The following is a 23,958-nucleotide window of genomic DNA, read 5'->3' as shown; positions in this document are numbered from 1 at the left end:
GCTAAGCCTTGAGGACAGGTTGGATATGGGGGCGGACTGTGAGAGAGTGAGCAGTCTGGGATGGCTGCTAGGTTGCCGGCCTGGCTAACCGGGAAGATGGCAGTACCCTTGACAGTAATGGGGCGCCAGGAAGATGGGAGGGTTTGGGAGGAAGATGATGACCTTAGTTTTGGTCAGGATTGTAGTTGAAGGCGGTCGGTCGGCAGTTGGAGATGGGAAGCTGGAGCTTCAGGAGAGAGGTTAAGGCTGGCCGAATGGATTCGGAAATTATCAGCACAGAGACAAGTGGTTCCATGGGCCGTGGGAGCTGATGAAATCACCAAGTGAAATAGTGTAGGGGGAGAAGAAAACAGGGTCTGGGATAGAGACCAGCTGGTGTGGCCTGGATGAAGAGAATGAGGAGGAGTGGTCAGATAGGCAGGAGGAGAACCAGCGGAGAAAAGTGCCCCGGATACCTAGAGCGGAAAGGAGGAGACGAGGGCGATCGCCGGGCCCAGTGCTAGAGAGGGCGAGAAGGGGAGGACCCGTAAACAAAGGCCATTAGACTTGGCACTGAAGAGGTTGGTAATCTGGAGGAGACTGATTTCTTTTGAATGATGAGGTCAGAAGTTAGACTTCATAAGAAGAGAATATTTGTTGTTTGTCCTTCGTTCCCTAAGAGGACAGTGACTTCAAGGTGATGTCATGACTTAAGCTGAATTGGATTGAAGTGAGGAGGGCTGTGCAAAGTCACCAACCTCACTCTCTCCTCCAGAGCCCATATATTGGGGTTAAGGGATTTGCCCAGGGTCACACAGCTAGTAAGTATCTGAGGGGAGAGTTGAACTCAGGTCCTCCCAAGCTTCAGGGCAAGTGCCCTATCCATTGTGCCACCTAGCTGCCCCGAGAAGAGAATGAGAGGAAAGAAAATCGAGCCACCTATTGTAGATGACCTTCTCCAGTACTTGAGCCACAAAAGGGAGGGGAGAAATGGGACAAGAGCTAGCAGGGATGCATGGGTCCAGTGAGTTTTCTCAAGATAGAGGAGATGTGGGCATGTTTGTAGGCAGTAGAGAAGCAGCCAGTAGACAAGGAGAGGTTGAAAGTGAGTGAGAGAGGGGGCAAGGAAGATGGGATGAAGTAAAGGGAAGGAGAAGGCGGGGATCTGGGAGATATGACATGAAGGCAAGGGAGCAGAGGAAGCTCCCAGCAAATGCCTCATTTTTTCAGTGAAAGATGAAGCCAGGTTCTCAGCGGGGGGGGGGGGGCTATGGGAGGTTTGAGGAGAAGGAGGAGGTCTGGAGAAAGTCATTCTGGTAGGAAGGATCGCCTTGCTGCAGTGAGGCCCCGGCCGTGATCACGTAACCTAAGTGTGTCGTGGATCCATTCAGCTTGGCTTGTGCTTTGTCATCTTTTTCGTCGCCCGTCCTCTGGACACACCCTAGAATTTCCCCAGGCATAAGGTTAGGCTCACTGGTCCGTAGTGGGAAGGCTGGCATCTGCTTGTCTCCCATCCTATAGCTTCGCTTTGTGTTCTCTGGCTCTTTGGGAGATTCTCAGCAATAAGATCCCCACATTATTTGACCTCTGGCATAGCAGGTGTTCTCTTAACGTCTCCTTTGGATTCTCTTTGGCATAGAGAATACTGGGGGGCAGCTGGTCGGCCTGCCCTTCTACACTGTGATCCTGGCCTCCTTGAATCTCAGTCTCCCTGCCAGATGCTTTTAAAAGGTTTTCTTTCTTGTCCTTGCCAATTTGGGCAGTCTTGGGTCACCCTGGGGTTCCCCTTGCTAACATTGTTCTCATAGGGCCCTCAGCTCCTATCTTCACCCTTAGTGAGCAGCTCCAGACCCTTTTTTTGCTCTGTTGGGGTCTTTCCCCAAATCCACAGCAGAAGATGTACTTGGGAGCCTTCTTTGTGGCCTCTTTCTCAGAAGTTTGCCAGAAGTTTCTACCTTTGTTGGCCAGTTTGCTTTTTTATGGCTCTAGGGCTGGTCCAGAATGACAGGTTCATTCATGGACCTTTTGAAGAATGAAATTGTCCTTAAGAATGATTGATGATCATTGCTCTGATTTTTTTCTCTTATAACAGGACTAATGCAGAAATAGGATTAATGTTATTATGTGTGTATATATATATATATGTATATATATATATGTGTGTGTGTGTATAGATATCTATCTATCTATATATATGTATATAGATAGATAGATAGATATAACCTATATCAGATTACCTGCTGTCTAGGGGAGGGAGGAGGGAGGGAGAAAAATCTGAAATTGTAAAGCTTGTATAAACAAAAGTTGAGAACTATCTTTACATGTAACGGAAAAAATAAAATACCTTATATGAAAAAGAAAAGAATGATTGATGATTCATCAGCTGCTTTGCTTTCATCAGAGTGAGGCTGGATGTTTGTAGAGGTTCACATCATTGGAGATAGTGGGGAGCCGTATCCTGTGCCTCAGGGCCAGATTTGTGAGCTATTTCCTAAATAATTCCATCCCTCCTCCCTGCCTGTTTGTGGACGGTATAATGCTCCAAGAAAGCTTCTGTTCTATAAGAGCCTTGATGGGGACCTGAACAAGGCCCCAGCAGCTCTCTAGACCACTCCCTGTCCTTTTGAAGATGATGCAGGTGTGGCGACAGAATAGACAGTGCAGTAGGCATCTCTTTGTCACAGGGAACTTCTAAGCTGATGAGATCCCAGGTCCCTTGGACTAGGTTTCTTTAAAAAATAATAAACATTTTTATTTATATAGTTTTGAGTTCCAAATTTTATCCTTCCTTCCCTCCTTACCCCCTCCCTGAGGTGGTAAGCAATCAGATATGGGTTATACATATGCAAAATGATGTGAAACATTATCATATTAGTCATTTTGTATAAGAAAACTTGAATAAAAGAAAAATAATGAAAGAAAGTGAAAAATAACATGCTTCAGTCTGTGTTCAATCAATATCAATTCTTTCCTTGGAGGTGGATAGTATGTTTCTTCAATAGTCCTTTGGGATTGTCTTGGATCATTGTATTGCTGAAAATAGTTAAGTTATTCACAGTTCTTCATCAGACAATATTGCTGTCTCTGCACGGTGTCCTCTTGGTTCTGCTCACTTCACTATATGTCATTTCATACATGTCTTTCTGGGCCTTGCTGAAATCATCCTGCTTGTCATTTCTTATAGCACAATAATATTCCATCACCATCATATACCCACAGCTTGTTTAGCCATTCCCCAATTGATGGGCTTTCTTTTGATTTCCAATTCTTAGCCACTACAAAGAGCTGCTATAAATATTTTTGTACAAATAGGTCTTTTTCTCTTTTTGGGGATGTCTTTGGGATATAAACTTAACAGTGGTATTGCTGGGTCAAAGGGTATGCACAGTTCTGTAGCCTTTTGGGCATAGTTCCAAATTGTTCTCCAGAATGGTTGGATCTGTTCACAACTCCAACAGTGGATTAGTGTCCCAGCTTTCCCTCGTGTCTTCCAACATTGTTAACTGAAACCCTTGCCAGGAAGATAAACTCCAAGGGCCTTTTCATCATCCCCATTCCTTGGTCTGCCTTTGTAATCTGTCTCAAAGATGTTAAAGAGCTTAGAGAATCCTGTGTTTTCAGGGAGAGGCCTCCATTCCTAGAATGATCAAGTCCCATCTGAAGGGGACTTAGAGGTGAGCTAGACCCAAATCCCCTCAACACATGGGGCTGGTGAATGTACAGAATGCAGATGGGTGCCAACGAGCTGCTTCTTAAAGGACGGGGAAGTTTTGTTAAGCTAATGAGGTGCCCTCTACACAATTTAAGAAATCCCGTTTTTTGTTTTCATATTAATTGGTGGTAGTGGGGTTTGAAAATTCTTTCTGTCACTTCACTGGCTAATCCCAACAGCTCTGTAGTGCAAGTATCGTATAGTGTGCTAGAGCTGAGAAGGACTTCACAGGTCTCTCATTTTACAGAAGGGGAAACTGAGGCCCCGGGAAGTGAAATGACTTGCCCAATTTCCTCCAGGCAGTGGGCAGACTTCAGGTCTTCTGACTCCAGGCATCACCATGTTTATGTGTGAGGTTAAGTGAACTGGTCCCAGATCACACAGTAAGAAGAAGAAACAGAATCCAAACCCAGGGTGCTTCTTACTCATGGCGTCTTTCCCTCGAACCCTTGGCTGGCCTCTCTCTGCCTCTTCCGATCTAGGCGAAGAGTAAACTCCATCCAGCTAGTAGCTAATAGACATATACCATATACCTATAGAGACAACTGAGTGTCTTTAACCTGCAAAGGAGACCTCGGACTCTGAAAGTGAAAAGGGCTAATCGACATTTAGAGCAGGCTCTCGGGGGGATGTGGGGGGGGTGGTCCCTAGAGACATCTGCAGTAGCACAGAAGCGGAAGCAGAAGTCACCTGCCCAGATTCAGATCTGCACATCTGCTCAGCTGCGGACACAGGGCTGGGAAGGTTCAGTTTGTCCCCTTGATCAGGTAGCAAAATAAAGAGTTAAGATACAAGAGGAACTGTTGTGCCTAATATCACATGAGTCTGTTAGATAGTTGTAAGAGAAAATATTGTGGGAGGTGGGGGTTTGGAAGGGAGGGTTTCAAGTAACTGAGGCAATAGCAGGGTTCAGGGAATACATGGATGGATGGATTGATAGATGGTGCAAATACTTTACAAATACTATCTCATTTACTTTTCCTTTTTTTTTTTTTTTTTTTTTTTGCGGGGCAATTGGGGTCAAGTGACTTGCCCAGGGTCACACAGCTAGCAAGTGTCTGAGGCCGGATTTGAACTCAGGTACTCCTGAATCCAGGGCCGGTGCTCTATCCACTGCGCCATCTATCTGCCCCTTCTCATTTACTTTTTATTTGTTTATTTACTTTTTACGGGGCAGTGGGGTTAAGTGACTTGCCCAGGGTCACACAGCTAGTAAATGTCAAGTGTCTGAGGCCGGATTTGAACTCAGGAACTCCTGAATCCAGGGCCGGTGCTTTATCCACCTAGCTGCCCCAATAGTATCTCATTTAAATGAATGAAAAGGAGTTTGTTAAGCCCTTTCGATGTACCAGGTATTCTTCTAAGCACCTAGGTGCAAGAAGGAGAGAGAGAGGTTGCCCTGAGCTGTACAAAAGGAGCTGGATGGTAGGCTTGCTTCAATATAAGTGACCCATTAGAATGAGGACTGGTTTAGAAACAGGGAGGAGGTGATGTGATCAGGGAGATGCTGCATTAGTGATTTGGTTGCCAAGGGAACTGGAACCCACACTGGAATCAGAGTCATGGAGGGCACCAGAGAGACCCAGCAGGGTGGCACCCTCCCCACCATAAAAACAAAAAACTGCTTTTGTTTTTTTTCATTATAGCCCCTCGTTGCTTGCCACCAGTTTGGCTCCTTGGAAATCTTCCAAGAAAATGGGAAGCCATGGTTAGGGCATCTTCTTTGCTGGCATGAAGTAGTTACCTCTAACAATATTAATGTTTCACTCTGAAATTTTCAGTGAGGACTGTGATGCTAGAGGAGAAAAGAGAGACTGTAAACCCAGGCTAGAGCCCGGCAGTAGCAGAGAGTCATTGGGAAGGCACAAAGCCCCTCCTTTGCAACTTTGCTTCAGATGGAGTTTTTCCCAATGTTACTATATAAGTCCAGGGAACGTGCGTTGGATCAATACTGTAATTTCCAGTAGTTAGTGTTTATAGAAGAAACACTGGCTAGCTCATTAGAGTGGTGTCCTCAGACATCAGCTGTCCCTTCCCGAGTAAGTCTGTGTGTTGGGCCTGCATTACCGTCCACCTGGAGGCATTGACTCATGCTGCTGACATGTCTCCTAGAAGAAGCCCACAAAGGTCTGCATCACTTACCTGGAACAGTCAGCCCTGTTTGTCTGACTGAAAACATTCTTCATGCTCCCAGCAGAGTGGCCTGGCTTCCTCTCTTGAAGGCCGCTGACTTGATCATCAAACGGACCTACAGAGTATAACTGGCTTCTTTCTTCTGAGATATTTAAAAACATTCCCCACCCCAGTATCACCTGCATGCACACACATGTGGGCACACATACATACACACACATGTGCATACACACACCCCTGCTCCTTCCTTTTTTTTTTCTTTTTTTTTTTGGTGAGGCAATTGGGGTTAAGTGACTTGCCCAGAGTCACACAGCTAGTAAGTGTTTAGTGTCTGAGGCCAGATTTGAACTCAGGTCCTCCTGAATCCAGGGCCAGTGCTCTATCCGCTGCGCCACCTAGCTGCCCCCTGCCCCCTTCCCTTTTGATTGACTTTGGTCTTCTGGATAAAGCACACTGCTCCTGCTTTTATCCCACCAAATTTCCAACATCCACCTAATTTGTCATATTTTGTGAACTGCTTTCAAACCATTTTCCCAGTTTGTGAAGATGTCATCTTCTTCCCCCAAAATAGAGAGAGAGGTGGCTTTTCCAGTGCCCTGATTTATTCTATCCTCGGCTGCTGATAAGCTAATTCTCCAGTCCTCTCATTAATTAGCTCTTCAGATTCCCCCACCCTCCAATTCACTTGAATAGATTTCCTGACCAAATGCAAGGCGTGATTCTCTTTCATGGCTTAAGGCTCCCATCTTGTGGGTCTTGGGAGTATTGTTGCCAAAGTGGGTCCAAGTATGGTTTGGTCTCTTAAACACACATCTCTTAGATTGGTTTTATTGGAGTCCCCACTGCATTGGCAGAGAATTTTAGGAAATTTATAGTCATCTGGTTGAAGTTTAGCTGAGACCTGAGCTTGGTCCAGGGGCCAGAGGTTCACTACCCTCAAAAAAAGTTTCAAGTGACATTGTAAGCAAAGCCTCCTTTAAGTTTGGTGTCTGTTCCCTGCACACACACACACACACACACACACACACTCTCTGGACAGTCTGGTGGTACCTGAGGACCCCTCCTCAGAATCATGTTTTTAAATGTATCACACATAGGAGCACAAAGGAAACCAGTGTAGTTGAAATAGAATAGCAAACTATTTAAAAAACAAATTCAGGAAACCTATGTTTTTAAGAATGCTAATGCTAATTATCTAAACAGTCAGTGTGTCAGATTCTGTACTAAGCAGGATACAAATGAAAAACAAAAGACAGTCCTTGCAAAAACATTCTGCCAGGAAGCCCATATGTATTGAAGTTGGGATATATAGGATAGACACCAGGTGGGTAGAAGGTGACCTTTGAAAGGAAGGTGGACTCCTGCAGAAGGTGCCCTTTGAACTGAGTCTCAAAGAGATCCAGAGATTCTGGAAGGGGGGGGGGGGGGCGGCCAGGGTAAACGTGCAGAGATGGTCGAAATAATCCCGGAAGCATTATTCGCCTACCATGTGCAGGACACAGGCAAACTTAACCCCTACCCTTGAACTGTTTGTAATGCAGCTGTGGAAGAGAGGCACATAAAAGAGGCAGGAAAAGGTCAATAGAAGTCATTTCCGGCTCATGAAGTGACAGAAAGCTTCCTGGAAGAGGCGACCTGGAAGCTTACGGGACGGGCAGAAGTGGTAGGGTGGGGAGGGGGCACTGAGGAGTCACACTCCAGGCACAAGAAGGGGACATCAGAGAGCCAGAAGGCTTCCATTGGACAGGTGCCAGCTATTATTCCAGATGAATAGACTGAGGTTCAGAGAGCATAGATGACTCGCCTAGGATCCCATAGCTAATTTGTGTCAGTGGTGGGATTTGAACCTGAGTCTTCCTGACACAGAGCCCAGGGCTCTAACCATACTGCCTGTTGAGGTCAGGATGCATTTAGGGGTAGGTGTGGAGGAGTGGTCGATAACTCTGCAATGGTAGGTTGGGACCGAGTTGATGGTCCTGATGAGTTTGGAATTCCAAAGCAAAATGAAGTGGTCAGACCCATGCCTGGGGAAGATCGCACAGCCGGCAGTGTGACGGCCAGGCTGAGGCACTAGTGGGAGGCCTCTCTGCTTGTTTTCACACCAGCCTGCTGGATCTTCTCCTCACAGTCCTCCATCCGCAGATGACTTCTTATGCCAGCTCAGCACAGACCAGGCTGCTCCTTCCCTGGGTCCTAGCCTGTGTCTGTGTGCAGGGACCAAGCCGGTAAGTGCAGAGAGGTCCGGGGCAGGCCGATGCTAGCTGCCGCATTCTTTGGCCGTAGAGACCAGTGAGAGACCAGAGCTGAGAGAGGAGTCTTGGCCTTGGAAGACTGGGCACATCACTGAAAGCAGACAAGCAAGTTGAGGGCACACTTGCCTGAATAGCTTCTGAACTGTCTCTGAAGGCAGTTCTGGGAGGATCGAAGCCCCCTGGGAGGACTCACCCCAACCTCAGGAGGCAATGACTTTGAATGAGAATGCTTATTTAAGGTGTGACATGCTAGGGGGGTTATTGGTTAAAAATCAGTCTCCTCAGTGTATAATCATGGCTTCTCTTTGAATGTCTGCTAACATGCAAATTCAGTCAAGAGCCCAGGGAAATGACCGGCTTAGGGTCTCAGAGAAACTTGAAGAATTGTATGAACTGATGCATAGTGAAATGAGCAAAACCAGGAGAACATTTTATACGGCAGCATTGTGAAGAATGAGGAATTGATGGATGCAGTGACCAGCCACAATTCCGAGGGACCACTGAAGCAGGCTCCTCACCTTTCAGAATGAGATGCCTTTTCCACCACATCCAATGTGGGAGTTTATTTTGCTTGTTTGTACATATTTGTCGTCACTACAAGGGCTCCCCTCCCTTCAGGGGAGGTGAGAGGGAGAAAAAAATCTTGATAATTGAAAAAGTTTTCAGTAATAAAATTAACTGCTCCGCTTTGGGTCAGCAAGGTGAAGCTGACCCCTAGGATGAAATGTAGGTGACGTACATCGTATGGTTTTGTTTTTCATCTTTTGCCTTTTGTTCTTCTTTTCAGAATGTGTTTCACATGGTTGTGGAAGTACCTCGGTGGACAAACGCAAAGATGGAGGTAATGGCTCTCTTTTTGGAGAATGCCCAGTGACATTTTTTATCTGGAAGCCTCACCAGACTCGATGAAATCCCGATTCCTTTGGCGTTCCCATCTGGCTTCAGCAGTCCTTTGCAGCCTGCCCCGTGTGTACTTACTTGTATGTGCTAGCCAAGGGCCGCCAGAAGACGCTGGGCCAGGGCTAGGCTGAGCAGTAGCTCTGTGGGGTTGGCACCAAGTTTCTGCCTCCTGCTGAGCTGTGGTTTCCTCATCTGTCAAATGGGAATCATCATTACTGCCCTCCCTGTGTTACTGGGGTGAGTTATTATTTCCCAGGCAGCTTTCTTGACCAGTCTCTGTTGTCATTTATTCCCTCTTCCTGGATTCCCTCCTACCACCCCCATCTCTGAGCTGCCTGTTGAAATCCTCCCCTTTAAAGGCCCAGGGGCTCATAGAGTTCAGAGCTGGAATGGTACTCATCCACTCTGGCCCTTACATTTTACAGGTGAGGAAACTGAGGCACCGAACGAGTCAGCCGTTTGGCCCTGGTCACACAGGTAGTGAGCCAGAGACCCTGATGTCAAGTCTGGATGCTCTGGTTCTGACTTGAGCACTTGTCCACAGACTTTCCCCTAGTTACCCTCATCCCGAGGTGAAAAGGTCTAGTCAGATGGATCTCCGGTGGGTTTTGTGCCACAGCAATTCTTTCTTGTTCATCCCACGTTTTTCCTGCCACATAAAAGGCTGGTTGTGATTTTTAAAATAACCGATTCAGCCACTTATTTTGTTACTGTATAGATGTTTCAGAGGTTGGTTTAGGGGCTCCCTGTTTCCCCAGCCCTGCCCAAATCCTCACAGCAAACCTGCCAACACCGTGGATCTTTCTCTTTCAGATAGCAACAAAGGATCCTTTAAACCCCATTAAGCAGGACGTCAAAAAGGGGAAACTCCGCTACATCGCCAACGTGTTCCCCCACAAAGGCTACATCTGGAACTATGGTGCCATCCCTCAGGTATGTTCCTGTGCACTGAATGAAAAGGTGCCTACTGTGTGCAAAGCATTGTGCTAGGGGCTGTGCTTAGAAAAGCCAGTGAGTGAGCATTTATTAAGCACCTACTATGTGCCAGGCATTGTGCTTAGGAGCACTGGGGATACAAAGAAAGGCAAAAAATGGTCCCTGCCCTCTGGGAGCACATATAGAAGAAGAGTTTAATTGCCAGTCAGATGGAAAGATCCCCCAGTCCTTAGGAGGCACTGACAGAAACCCTAGAATGGCCTGGGAGCCCTCTCCTTCACCGCAGATGGGGCCAAGCACCAGTGTCAAGAGCAAGTCAGTGGATGTTAAAGAGAACGCAGACTCTCTTACCATTCACAAGAGTACCACCACCCACCCCCAAGAGCCCTTACAGAATTGAATCGGTTTGTCACGTCACAGTAGAATTGGAACATCGTGTCGAGGGGAATGAGTGATCTTGACCACACAAGTCAGTGAGGAAACAGGAAGGTGGGCGTGCTGGTGGCCCAGTGTTGGCATGCAGAGTACAAGGGAGCTGGTTCTGGGCCTGTAGTCCCCAAGTGTTTGTCTTTTCATGGGAAGCGCTCATGGGCTTTGCTAGGGCTCCTGTTACTGTTGCACCTCACCAGTGAGCTGGAGTGGGCAGAGTGTGCTGTCGCTGTCCGGGAAGGAGGGGAATCGCTCAATAGATCTGCTCCTAGAAAGGGAGGAGCCCTTCTAAGTGTTTTCTGTGGCACGGTAGTGAAACATGAGGGTTTTACTGCTAGGGCCAGTTCTTGGGGATGGGGAGGAGTCTGGGTAAGGACTAGTGCTCTCCGTGCCTTCGTGGCAGAGGGAGGGGGCAGTCTGGAATACTGTGCAGAATACAGATCTTGTTCACTGCATGAGTTTTGCTGTTTGGAATTGACTTGATATGCTGAACTGGTTCATCCCCCCCTCCCCAACCTCTTTTTAAAAATATTCTTGGGGCAGCTAGGTAGCACAGTGGATAAAGCACCGGCCCTGGATTCAGGAGTACCTGGGTTCAAATCCGGCCTCAGACACTTGACACTAGCTGTGTGACCCTGGGCAAGTCACTTAACCCCCATTGCCCTGCAAAAAACAAACAAAAATATTCTTTGTAGGGGGCGACTAGGTGGCGCAGTGGATAAAGCACCGGCCCTGGATTCAGGAGAACCTGAGTTCAGATGTGGCCTCAGACACTTGACTAGATGTGTGACCCTGGGCAAGTCACTTAACCCCCATTGCCTGCCCCCCAAAAATATTCTTTGTATTAAGGGATGTCATTTTGAGAGAAGCAGGAAGGGATGGAATAATTTTGGGAGATGTGGGTGAATTTGACAATATGGTTTGTGTATTTTGTTCAGCAAAATCCAGCGTTAGCTTGAAAAAGAATAAGGTTCATCATGAATTGGAATAACACCTTTTCCTTCTTGCTTGATGAGTCTCATGCTGGAGCTTCTGGTTCTGAATCCTTATTCAGATGGGGAAAAGGAAAGTTCTGGAGGTGTTTTCATTTCTTCCATGAAAAGCTTGGTCCTGAGCTAGGTGAGAAAGCAGCATGCCAGTTGCCAAGTCACTCTTCACTGTTATATCTCCACTGGACACTGGCTGGGGCTTGATTGGGCCTGGCTGTGCTCACCTCCGCTGAGGGTGGCACGGGACAGTCTGGCTCTCTCCTGCCTCCAAACCCTTTAGAGAAGAGCTGTGCCCAAGAACCACACACACAGCCAGTGTAGCAGGCATGTGGTCAGACTCTGACTGTGTGCCCAGCACTGAGGCTCCAGTGGCAAAAGGAGACACGAGCCCTGCCCTCGAGGACCTCATTGTCACCCAAGGGCTCTCACAGCTTAATGGGGGAGACAATGTGAGAACAAATATATACAAAGTCCATCCTGTTCTTCACAAGTTGATTTTCTTAACCCAAATGTAGAACTTTGTAGGTGTTCCTTGTTCAATCTTCTCTCAGTACAGCCAAGCAATTCACAGCTGAGGAGCACCTGTATGCATTTACGTGGAATTCTAGATCATTTTAATGAGAGCTTTTTGCATATGATGTTCCCATGGTATCCATTTTGTTTTCTGTGCATTGACTCTTTTATTACCAGTTTCTAAAATTTAATTCAATGTAGGCTATCACGTATAGCTTAACTGGCATTTGTCTCCCACCTCCATACTTTTGTATGCCGAGAATCCATTCTCTCTTCCCCTTCACCTCCACTTCTCGGAGTCCCTCATTTCCTTCAGAACTCATCCTCCCAGGTGCTAGTGCTTCCCGTCCCCTCCTCCAGCTCAGTCCCTCCCCTAGTTTGCATGGACCTATTAAGGACACGCTGTCTCTCCACACTCAGCTCCCTGAAGGCAAAGGCTTTTGTCCTTGTATTCCCAGCTCCTAAAACAGAGCAGGCACCGCATGAAGGGTTCCTGATCAATAGGTTGACTTGCTTTGACTAGTAATTATCTTGATATGTCAAAATATGTTTGGAAGCCACGGCAAATCACAGCCATCTCTAACTCACAGAAGTCTGGTCTGAGTCTCAGAGAGATGAAAATCTTCCCCATAAGCAATCTCTGGGGTTGTATGTGGTCTCCTTGGCTGATGACGAGAACGCCGCGGTGTCTTTAACCCTTGTTTCTTCTTGTCACACTAGACTTGGGAAGACCCAGGACATAAAGACCAGCACACCGGCTGTTGTGGAGACAATGACCCGATTGACGTCTGCGAGATTGGAAGCAAGGTAACCGAGTTTGTGAATCGTCCTTTATTTGGCTGGGCCCCTGGAGGGAGTCCAGAAAAGGACTTCTTTTCATTGGTGTTCAGTGTCTATCGCAGTCTCTTTTCTGGGTGTTGAAATAGAGAATTAACTGGCCTGTTTCCTAAAACTGGAACTCGATGGAATGAAGAGTTCATTTGGCCCCCCAGCCCAAGAGCCAGCAGCTCTAGCCCCAGGGGCTGACTTTGGTGAATTGAGAACAACACTGGATCTAGAGCTGTGTGACCCATGTAATCTCAGTGCCTCGACTTCCTCGTCTATAAAATGGAATGACAGGTGCCTCACGGTGTTCTTGTGAGGATCAGCTGGGGTGTTTTATGTAAAATGTTTAGTAAATCGTTATCTAAGTCTCGGCAGTTTGCACCTTCCAAACTAGATGGTCTTAAAATCATGACGAGAACCCTGGGCCCGTGGCTTGGGATCCAGTGCAGAGCTCTTTGCACTGCCCACAGACGTAGAACAGTCGAGAATGTGCCTGTTCTGGGAGGTTCCAGAGGGCAGAGCAGGCATTGGGGTGGGGAAGCTGTAAATGGGTCTGTTTGAGCTTGTTTAAACGAGCTTTTCTCTGGAAATGAGGGTTGTTGAAGATTCTGGTACTGGTGGAGGTCCCTCCTTGCTCTCCGATGGGCCAGTCAAAGACTCTAGAAAATCTGAGCCAGGTGTTGAAAATTGAGAGGGTGGGTGCCTCATCTACCCTCCTCCTCTTACCCAGAGTGATCACGTGACTGTAGGGTCATGCGTTAGCGGTGGGATTTGAACCCACAACCTCTGGCTCACCTCCATCCTTCCTCCTGCTCCCTCATGCTGGTCCTCTTGGTGGGTCATCTCTCAATTTCTTTGGGTCACAGCAGGTAGCAGATGGGTGTGCTCTACCCAGACTTTCACACCTACTTAAAATTGCATCTCAATGTGGCTTCTTTGGGGTTTCCCTATCGTCTCACACTTTACTGCATGGCATGGTGAGAGCGCGACGCCTATCTTCACTTATCCAGAAGGGATCCTAGCTTCAGAGCTGGGAATGACATTGCACATGGTCTGGTCTAGCCCTTTTGTTCTCCAGGGAAGGAAGGGGAGGCTCAGAATAACCTAGCCACCTGCCCAGGGTCCTACAGCTGCCAGGGGATGGAGCTGGGTCAGAGCCGCATCCTCAGCTTCCCCATCTGGCCTTCTCCCTGGTGTGCTGAGCCCCTCCCCATTGGCCAGCAGCTGGTCGGGCTGTTTGGTTTTTGTACAGGCCGTGTGAGGGATGCCTGCCAAGCCTGCAAGAGCACATGCAGCCGAGCCTTCACTTGATCAAAGGGCAAGCCTACAGAGGTCATGGGTTGTTAGAGCTGAAAAGACCTTTAGGGTCATCAGGGTCCAGAGAGGGCATGACCAGCCCGAGGGGGCTCGTCTGCCCGCCTGGGCCCTGGCACTCCATTCTTCCCCCAGGGTACTTTCATTGGCCCCAGACATAAGCCAGTGCTCAGGAGCCCTCAGGAGCTGATTCAGGGCACCCCCCCCCCAACCCGTGTTGGTGAAAGTTGCTGGGAAGGGGGTTTGCTTAGAAGGTGGCCCAGTAAGTCCCCTCCTGTTTGAGAGAATGGCTCCTCAGTGGGCGGCATCCCATTCACACTGGGCATTTTGACCCTTAGATTTGCTCTAGAGGAGAAGTGATCAGAGTGAAGGTCTTGGGCATATTGGCGATGATCGATGAGGGAGAGACAGACTGGAAGGTCATTGCAATCAATGTCGAGGACCCTGACGCTGCGAGCTATAATGGTAAGTCATGCTCGGAGGGAAGCAGGCTGTCCTGTCTTGGGAATGCCAGTGCTTAAATTCACAGGGCCTTGGAGATGTCGGGACCCCCCTTCTCATCCCACAGATGGGCGAGCTTTATTGTGACTCTTGTGATTTCATTATTGGAGGGCGAGAAGAACAGGAAAGCCTCCCCGCCAAACCAGCTGCGTGCCAAGATTGAATCTCTGCCCTTTGTTTAGTCTGCTTTGAATCAATGTGCCAAATACTCACACCCTTACTGTTTAAAAAGTAGGACCGTACCATCCAGAGCAACTAAGAAGGGGCTTTCAAAGCTGTCTTAGCCAGCCCCCTCATTTGCACACAAGGAAACTGAGGCCCAGAGAGGTCCACCTTCCAAGGTCACGTAGCTGGTAAGAGCCAGGCCAGGGCATAAACTGGAGCCCTTTGTCTAGAACGTTAGTGTTGATGGGGACCTTAGCGAATCGGTCCTCCCCCTCAGTTTATAAAGGAGGACACCAAAGCCCAGCAGAAGTGACTTGTCCAAGGCCACATGGCTGGTGGCCAAGCTTTGGCTAAGATCCCCAGGCATTTTGCCTCTCATCCAGGATCTTGTTCCACTAAGCCTCCCTCCCCTGCATTTGGTTGATCTGCGGACTGTTTGAAGATTTACTGGTGATGCCCCTGTGCCAGTGGGTAGCAAAAAGACTAAGTTCCTGTAATGACCCTGGTTCTCATGTAATTCTGTACTGGCTCAGGTGAGTGTCCCTCTGAAACTGGCCAGGTTTGGAGAGAGGGAAGGAAGGGGCAGAGGATACTTCTGGGAGGGCCCAGCAAGAGCCCTCTGCCTCTGGGTCAATCCCACATCTTGCCTGTCTTGCCTCCCACTGCACCCCAGCCAACAGAGGAGAGACTCTTTCAAGATCCTCTCTTTTATTAGTTAGTACATCTTAGCCAGGAAGTTGGATATCTGACAGGTGACAGGTATTCAATCCTACTTCCTGGAATAATGGAGATGTACACAACAGTGGGAACTAAGCTGAAGGATGGAGCTCTCGTCCCAAGAATGACCAGTGTCATTCATATGTGGCCAGCAGAGGGGGGTCAATTCTTGACTTGTATTGATGATAATGTCACCATTTATAGGATCATCAGCAGGTGGGGGGGGGGAACCTCAGAGGCCATCCCATCTAACCCCTTTTTTTTTTTTAGTGAGGCAATGGGGGTTAAGTGACTTGCCCAGGGTCACACAGCTAGTAAGTGTTAAGTGTCTGAGGCTGGATTTGAACTCGGGTACTCCTGACTCCAGGGCCGGGGCTCTATCCACTGCGCCATCTAGCTGCCCCTAACCCCCTTTTTTTAATAGATCAGCTAACTTGTCCAATGGATGAGGAAGCATTGAGGCAGAATTTGAACCCAGGGCCTCTGACAACAGCTAGCCAATACCTTTTCTCAGTACACCTCAGTTTACTTAAATTGATAGTGTCTAATTTTTTTTTTTTTTTGCATTGGCCAACTGAAAAATTATCAAATAAATAGAACAAAAAATGTTTAGAAATTGGTTACTTATCTTCACCTGTTTCACTGAAAAGAGCCCAAGCCCAGAGCAGTGATGGGCTTCACTCAAGGTCACATAACTGGATGGTCACTGCTTTGGCTCCTGTCCCAGTGCCTGTAGCCCACCTCCTCTGCCAAGCACATGGCATCTGCCCAGAGGCTGTCCCATTAAGGGGTTGCTTGATTCAGGGGGACACAAGAACTGGCCCCACCTTCCTGCTGCCCTGTGTGTCCCACCCCCTGCAGATGTTACCTAATTAATGAACAGCTAAACTTCTTACTCACCAGGTGTGCCAGAGAGAGCCATGTATAAGAGTCTAATACTAGACGTGGCACTTTGTGGGTTGGTTTCACCTTAGATTGCTTTTCCTTGTTATAAGGAAGGTTTCTTTGGGGGAGTAACTGGTATAAGAAACAGAAAACATGATTTTTTTTTTTTTTTTGGCCAGGCAATTGGGGTTAAGTGACTTACCCAGGGTCACACAGCTAGTAAGTGTCACATGTCTGAGGTTGGATTTTAACTCAGGTCCTCCTGAATCTGGGCCCAGTGCTTTATCCACTGCACCACCTAGCTGCCCCCATGAATCATTTTTTTTTTAAATAAACATTTTTATTTCTAAATTCTATCCCTCCTTCCCTCCCCTCCCCCTTCCCATAGGTGGTAAGCAATCAGATATGGGCTATACATGTGCAATTATGTAAAACATTACCATACTAGTCATTTTATACAAGAAAACTTGAATAAAAGAAAAAAATGAGAGTGAAAAATAGCCTGCTTCAGTCTGTGTTCAATCAGTATCAGTTCTTTCTTTGGAGGTGAATAGTGTTTCATCAATAGACCTCTGAGATTGTTTTGGATCATTGTATTGAGAATGGCTGTCATCATGGTTCTTCATCCAACACTATTGCTGTCTCTGCACAACATTCTCCTGGTTCTGCTCACTTCACTGTACATCAGTTCATACAAGTCTTTCCAGGTCTCTCTGAAATCATCCTGCTGGTCATTTCTTACAGCACAATAACATTCCATCACCATCATACACCAGTGGTCCCTGGTTGACCTGGAGCGGGCCGTCCCAGTTTCCCTTCCCATCCGTTGCAGCCCAGGCAGGGTCTCCTCGCTCTGAACTCATGCTGAAAATTAGACATTTGTGCAAGGGATGTTTGTACATCCTGCATTCAATCTATTGCCTTTTTATTTATTTTCAACAGATATTAACGATGTCAGGAAGCTGAAGCCTGGTTATCTGGAAGCGACTGTGGAATGGTTTAGAAAGTACAAGGTGCCCGATGGGAAGCCAGAAAACGAGTTTGCTTTCAACGCGGAATTCAAAGACAAGGTGCGATGTCCCGTTCCAGCTCAGGGTTTACAGCACTGTTGTCAGAGAACGATTGTGAATTCTGTTCTAAGGGAAACTATTTCTGTGATTCTAACCTTGTTCTGTCGCCAGCATTTGGAGCTTAGAGAGACAGATGTCCAGATGAACACAATCGCCCCCTGTCCTCAGAGCACTCTCTAGCCCAGAACACCTTGTGGGCACAGTCAGAGGAGTATTGAGTACGGAACAGGTACTAACAGGCTAAAATGCAATTTGGGGCTCACACTTCAGAGCAGTTACCACTGAGGAGAGAGAGAGAGAGAGAGAGAGAGAGAGAGAGAGAGAGAGAGAGAGAGAGAGAGAGTGAGAGAGAGAGAGTGAGAGAGAGAGTGAGAGAGAGAGTGAGAGAGAGAGTGAGAGAGAGAGTGAGAGAGAGAGTGAGAGAGAGTGAGAGAGAGAGTGAGAGAGAGAGTGAGAGAGAGAGTGAGAGAGTGAGTGAGAGAGTGAGTGAGAGAGAGAGTGAGAGTGAGAGAGTGAGAGAGAGAGAGTGAGAGAGAGAGAGAGTGAGAGAGAGTGTGAGAGAGAGAGTGTGTGTGTGTGTGTGTGTGTCTTCACCTTTAATCCATTTGCCTCAGGAAGGCCTTTTGTTCTTGGCCTATCAGCCACCTTCCTAAGGGAACAAGTCAGGAAAACCTTTTTTAGACTGGAGAAATATTTATTGCTGTTGTTATTATTATTATTACTACTACTACTACAACAACAGCTAGCATTCGTACTGTGCTTACGATTATTATCCTCCCTAGTCCTTACAACCGCCCTGGGAGGTAGGTGCCATTATTGTCCCCATTTTACAGTTGTGGAAACTGAGGCAGAGAGAAGCTAAGTGACTTGCCCAGGGTCACACAGTTAGAAAGTGGCTGAGGCTGGATGTGACTCAGATCTTCCTGTTCCCTGCATCACTAGCCAGCCGCCTCTGCTTGATACTATGCTTCCTCGTTGTCATTCAGAGAGCTGCTTACTTAACAAATGTCGCCAGAGCTTAATGCAGCCTTTAGGGAGAGGTCTGCATGGAACAAATCCGGATGTCAATAAACAGAATCTGTCTTTGCTGCCATCACTGTCCTTGATCCCAGTGGAGGCTGTGCTGGAGGGAGGCCCCTGCCCGGGACGTCACAGGTCCTGCGTGGACCGGTGCCTCGGCCGGGGAGAACAAAGTTCAAGTGGTGGATTAAGACAGTTGTTACTATGCCCGTCATCTACATGTGTCTCTTGAACTTGTAGGACTTTGCCATTGACGTCATTAAAAGCACCCACGATCACTGGAAGGCGTTGGTGGCGAAGAAGACGGACGGAGGAGGAATCAACTGGTAGGTCTGACCCTTTCTGCTCGGCTTTGCTGGGGCTGGTGATGAGGGCAGGGCCTGTGATTTCAGGGGATGGGGGACTCCCAGTAGAGGATGCTCCCTTTACCACTGCAGGTTGGCATCCTCTCTGTCACCCACAGTCTTAGAGTTGCCCAGTGCACTGAGAGGTAAAGTGACTTGGCCAGGGCCACCCAGCCAGGGTGTGTCAGAAATGAGCTTGGGCCCCGGCCTTGTTGGCACCCAGGCCAGCTCTCCTTGCACTCCACTGTGGTGGCTCTCTTTGGCTTAGAGCAGGAATTCTAAACCAACCACCACTGCATCCCTTGGGAGAGCGGAGTCTTCTCTCTGCCTTTTGATGGTTCGTCGTGTATTCACCAGGTGCCTGGGTGCCTCCCACGCAGGGCGCCTATGTCCTGGCCAGAGCCAGGGGAGGTGGGGAGCTGGCATTCAGGGACATGGAGGTGCTCAGGCTGACACTAGGCCTGCCTTCCCCTCCTGCTCACATGGGAGGTGCTGGTGGGGATGTGAAGATGTGGAAGAGATGGTCTCTGCCCTGCAGGCCCAGGTCGTCCCTTGGGGGGGACGCAAGTGTTCTGCATCAGGCCTCAGGAGAAGGACAGACGAGTGCTTCCCCAGGCCACATTCAGTCAATGTTATTAGCACCTGCTAAGGGCCAGGCACTGTGCTAAGCACCAGGGTTACCAGAAGAGCCAAAAGACAGTTCCTGCCCTCAAGGGGCTTACAAGCCAATGGAATGGCAGAGCAGCCCGGGCTCCCTCTCCCACTGGCCGTATTGGTCTGCAGCTGGGAGCTCCTGCCCAGCCCTCCCCTGTGCTCCTCCTCCTAGGGTGGAGTGGGGGCAGTTGGACCCCTGGGGCCTGTTGTCCAGGCCTGCGGCTCCTAAGTGCTTGTGGGATTGGATTGAGCTGGAATGAAATGAGAGTAAGCGAGAAGGTCTGATTTGTGGAAACAAATGACTGCACTGTTGGTAACACAAGATTTTTTCTTAATCTGCTGGATAAAAAGTGAGCCCTGCCTCGCTCGTCTCCTTTTGTCCTTGTAATGTCTGTGCCTTGTGAAGAATTGGGGGTTCTGGGACTTCTGTTCTGAGTCCAGATTGTTGTTTTTGTTTTCACACAGCATGAACACGACCGTGCAGGACAGTCCCTTCAAGTGCAGTGTGGAATCCGCCAGAGCAATTGTAGATACTGTAAGTGAAAATGTTGTCCTCTTGGTGGTCGGGAGTGGGGCTGAACCAGTGGAGGAAGAGTTTCATTTCCTTAGTGGGTGACCCTGTGCTGGGGGGGGGGGGGCTGGGGGGGGGCTCTAAGGCACTTGGAGGAGATCCCAAGCTGAACAAATTGTGGGCTGGTGGGTTTTGTCAAGTAGCCGCCATCCTAGGAATGGTTCATCTCTCCCTGTGCGGCTTATTAGCCGGGCTATAATTAACCCTTGAGTGCGCCAAGGTGTTTAAAAAGGAGTTGAGTTGTTCTGGACCAGGAGGGCCACAGCTGGCTGACCACACTCCCACGGGCAGCCCAGGCCAGATGAAAGTGTAATTGGGAAATATTTGGCAATAAAACATAGATTCTGTCATGTTGTAAAATAGCATATGTGCAGAGCCGCTGATGCGTGGATCAGGGTCCCCACATGCATCTGGGCTTGACACCCCCATTCCAGGCAGCAACAGTTAGGGGAGAAAGTGTTAGGTGACATGGCTGTGGGCATAGACGGGCACCAGGTGGGCGGGTGGGTGCTCCTCAGTGGCCGTCCCCTCCTGAGCTGAGGACAAAGGAAGCATCCTTAAGTGGCCATAGATATATTGACTGTTTGATTTATTGAGCTCGGTCATAGTGAGTGTCATCCTGAGACTTGTAGACTAGGCCTCCAGCTGAGGTTGGAGCACAGCTGCCCATGGATAGCTTGTGCTTGTCTTATTTTCTCAGTCATCTGGTGTGGAGGGTGTCCAAGGCCTACCAAGAGCACAGGGTTACCCTGGGTGACCCCGAGTGGTAAAGGAAACAAAGGAACCAGTGGCCTGGTCTCGGCTCCCAGTGGGAGGAGCCGACCCGACTCCCTATTGTGGAGCTGCAGCAAGCAGCACTTAAAGAAGAGGTGCACAATGGGATGTGACGGGGAAGCAGGAGGCGGCCTGTGGGAGCCTGGCTCGAGAGCTCAAGGGGCCCAGGGCCAGCTAGTCCACCTCCACCCCCACCCCCATTTTACACATGAACGAACCGAGGCCTAGGGAAGGTAAATGGCTTGCCCAAGTCATACAAGGAGTAAGCATTAGAGGCAGGATTTGAACCCAGAGCCAGGGGGCTTCCTACTGGCCAGTAAGCTCCTTTGAGAACTTCCGAGTGTCTTTTCTAACTACAGCAGCCCATCAAGTCATGCCCTGTGTCAGACCAATCCTGGCGTGCCGTGTGGGTGGTGAGTGAGCCCTGGGTTCTAGCCCTGGTGTCAAGCCTGGCTTACCTTGTCTGTGTCTCATTGTCCTCACTCCCAGAAGTCTATGGCCCGGGCTCTGACCCTTCAGTACCCAGTGAGAGCGAGCTGCCGGTGCTCGTCAGCAGGGACGGGGCTTGGGCTTTCACCACAAGGCTGAGCCCCTGTCTTCTCACCTGTAGTCTCCGGGCAAGGCTTAGGACTTGTTTATGAGGAATGTCCCAGTGACAGTGTTGTGATGTCATTGGTGCTTGCTGTTTTACTTTGTGTGGTTAGAAACATGATTCTGAGCCGAAGTCAGAAGGGGTCCTGGGGCTAACGGGGCTTGGAGCCCCGGCCGGACTTCCCTCTCAGCCCTCCTCCGCCCCAGCCTGCTGCCTCATACCACAAATGCTCCTGTGTCTCGTCCGTCCCCCCCCCCGTCCCCCCCCCCCCCCGTCTTCTGATCTGCTGGCCTGGGTCCTGTCTCCCCCCGGGATGTGTGGCGGGGCGCGGTGAGCCAGGCTTCACACCAGCTTGGCCTGCAGGGCTCCCACCTGGGCCTCGGGCGACAGGCCACAGCCTGTCTTATCCCTCTTATCTCGGGGCCCGGGGTGCGCAGCCTCATCAGCAGGCGGGTGGCCCCCTGGACGGAGCAGCCTCTCAGGAGGACGGTGTCCTGGGGTGGAGGGAGGCTGGCATCAGTCAGTGGATGAAATCACCCATCTTAAAAACATGCATTTCTCCATGAAAATTCAGGGAGTGCTCTGGAACAGCCGTGCGTTGTTGGCAGGATCATAGATCTCAGCCTGGAAGAGCCCGGAGTGTCTGAAAGGGAGGGCGGGAGGGCAAGATCCAGAAGTCATCTGGTCCAGCCTCCTCATTTTACCCATGAGGCAGCTGAGGCTTAGGGAGGTCACCTAGTATGTATCAGGGCAGAATCTGAACCCAGGTCCTCTGACTCCAGGGCCATCCCCCTTGTGGCTTTCTTTTTCCCTTGTGACCATTATCACACCTTTTCTTATTTTTCTTGTAGCTACCACCACCTTGTGAATCTACCTGTGTTGTCCCCGCAGATGGTAAGATCTACTTTATTGACCAATAATCCAGGCACAGCATCTGCAGGAGACGCTCCCTTGTTTCCTGGTTCATCCCTAGTGATGGCAGCATGGGGGGGGGGGGGGTGGGCAGCAAGGTCCAGGCCCCTGCTTGACTTCCCTGCACCCTTGGGGCATTCAGAAATCCTCCTTCCCCCTTGGGGAAAATGGCCTGTTCCTGCCCCAGGGAAAGCTCTCTTATAGTAGAGAAGAGGCCCCTCAAGAGGTGTGTTAGGAGGGGTGTTGGGGCACGGTGGGCAAAAGCAGCCAAGGTCCTGGGACCCAAACCCTTGCAGCCCAGTTCCCAGGCCAAGGGAAAGCAGGAAGCTCAGCGTTGGGGGTGGGGCGCTCCACCAGACGTGGAGCTTGAAAGCTGTTTGAGGCGTCCCCAGGAAAGGTGGAGCTTGAGTTGGGCAGTTGCCACCAGTTTTGTGAGGAACGCGTTCCCCCGGCAACGGCCACTTAACCTCCCTTTTCTACTCCTGCAAGAACATTTATCTGTCATCAGCACGCGGCTTTAGAAAGCCATCACTAGGTTAGGGATACCTGTCCCAGGCTGGCCAAACAAAACCAGTCCCCATTCCTTTGTGGCCATTGAGCAGGCAGAGTGGGGGCATGCTGGGCCCTGAAGGCCGGGACCCCCCTGCAGTTCTCAAGAGCACATCCGGCCCAGCTCAGCCGGCTCTAGCCCATCAGTCAGGAGGCGTTTTTGAGGCACCTGCTCTATAGCCAGGCTCCGTGCTGGGAGCCCAAGAATGTAACCGTGCCTGCCCTCCGGAAGCTGCCACTCTGCAGAGGGCTGGCCCAGGGATGCCGTGTGCACAGCTCTCTTTAGAGGACCAGCCCTGCTAGATTGGGGGGCTGTGTCCTGAGTCCTCACTGAGGGCCAGGGACCTCTTGCCTCCTCCTCAGAGCACAGAAGGGCCAGTTGGCTCTGTCTGTGTTTTCCCCTCTGTGTTTTTGAGCTGAGATTCTAATACTGTTTTTTCTTTCTCTCCACACAGTGGACAAGTGGTTTTATTACCAGAGCAACTGATGGCCCTTCAGGAAGACGGGCCAGCATCGCTGCATTCCCCTGATCAGGAAATCCTAGGTTCCAAAGCTGTAGCTGTTTAATGGAGAGCTTTGAAGAGGCAGCTTTATTGAAGCCAAATTCCATGTTCATTTAGTTGTGTCTATCCAGAATGTTCCGTCCTCCCTATCCCTGCCTGCGTAACAAGTGAATGTGTCCCCAGGGCCGGGCTCTAGGTCGTTGGCAAACTGTGGAGAGAGAGATGTGCAGAAGCAAGCATGCTTTGGGTGTATGTGTTGACCATACGGTAGGAAATAAAATTATTTTGCTGAAGCTCAGTGGGAGATAATAGAGGTTTTTTAAAAATCCCAAAACATCTGAAATTAAGCTGCCCTGCAAGTGCAGATGTTCCTGCTCGACAAGATTTCCTGCTTTTGTTTTCTACAATGTTCATCTTAAAATTCGCCTTTTTATTAAAAATGGAAAGCTGGGGGGTGATGGGTTCAGCCGGGGTGAGATCGACCCGAGGAGGCACCCAGAGGAGAAGGCGGGCAGCCAGCCACGTCATGCTCTGTAGGCACCAAAACCCAGCATAGCAATGCCCTCCTTAGCAGAAGTGTGGTTTAAAGGACAGTGTTCTGGATTGGGATTCATCGAGATCTAGGTTTGCAGCCTGCCCCAGTCACTCTGAGCCTGTTTGCTCATCTATAAAATGGAGGTGAGGGTGATAGCAGCACCTGCTTCAAGGGGCTCTGAGAT

At 49.4% G+C, this 23,958-nt stretch overlaps 1 protein-coding gene across 1 annotated transcript in view; it reads left to right on the top strand.

Annotated features, from left to right (window-relative positions):
* Nucleotides 1–23,532, top strand: part of PPA1 (inorganic pyrophosphatase 1) — a 36,800-nt gene extending 13,268 nt beyond the window's left edge. The window contains exons 3-11 of the mRNA XM_043989911.1: nucleotides 8,864–8,917; nucleotides 9,790–9,909; nucleotides 12,564–12,650; nucleotides 14,321–14,447; nucleotides 17,193–17,320; nucleotides 18,581–18,666; nucleotides 19,804–19,873; nucleotides 22,127–22,169; nucleotides 23,192–23,532. Coding sequence (XP_043845846.1) covers nucleotides 8,864–8,917; nucleotides 9,790–9,909; nucleotides 12,564–12,650; nucleotides 14,321–14,447; nucleotides 17,193–17,320; nucleotides 18,581–18,666; nucleotides 19,804–19,873; nucleotides 22,127–22,169; nucleotides 23,192–23,223 — 747 coding nt within the window. The 3' untranslated portion in view covers nucleotides 23,224–23,532. The remainder of the gene's footprint in view (nucleotides 1–8,863; nucleotides 8,918–9,789; nucleotides 9,910–12,563; nucleotides 12,651–14,320; nucleotides 14,448–17,192; nucleotides 17,321–18,580; nucleotides 18,667–19,803; nucleotides 19,874–22,126; nucleotides 22,170–23,191) is intronic.
* The last annotated feature ends 426 nt before the right edge of the window (nucleotides 23,533–23,958 follow it).

The sequence above is a fragment of the Dromiciops gliroides genome, chromosome 2, assembly GCF_019393635.1.
Source record: "Dromiciops gliroides isolate mDroGli1 chromosome 2, mDroGli1.pri, whole genome shotgun sequence".
Taxonomy (NCBI): Eukaryota; Metazoa; Chordata; class Mammalia; order Microbiotheria; family Microbiotheriidae; genus Dromiciops; species Dromiciops gliroides.
The sequence above is the reverse complement of the archived record's forward strand: the minus strand, read 5'-3'. Positions and strand labels throughout refer to the sequence as shown.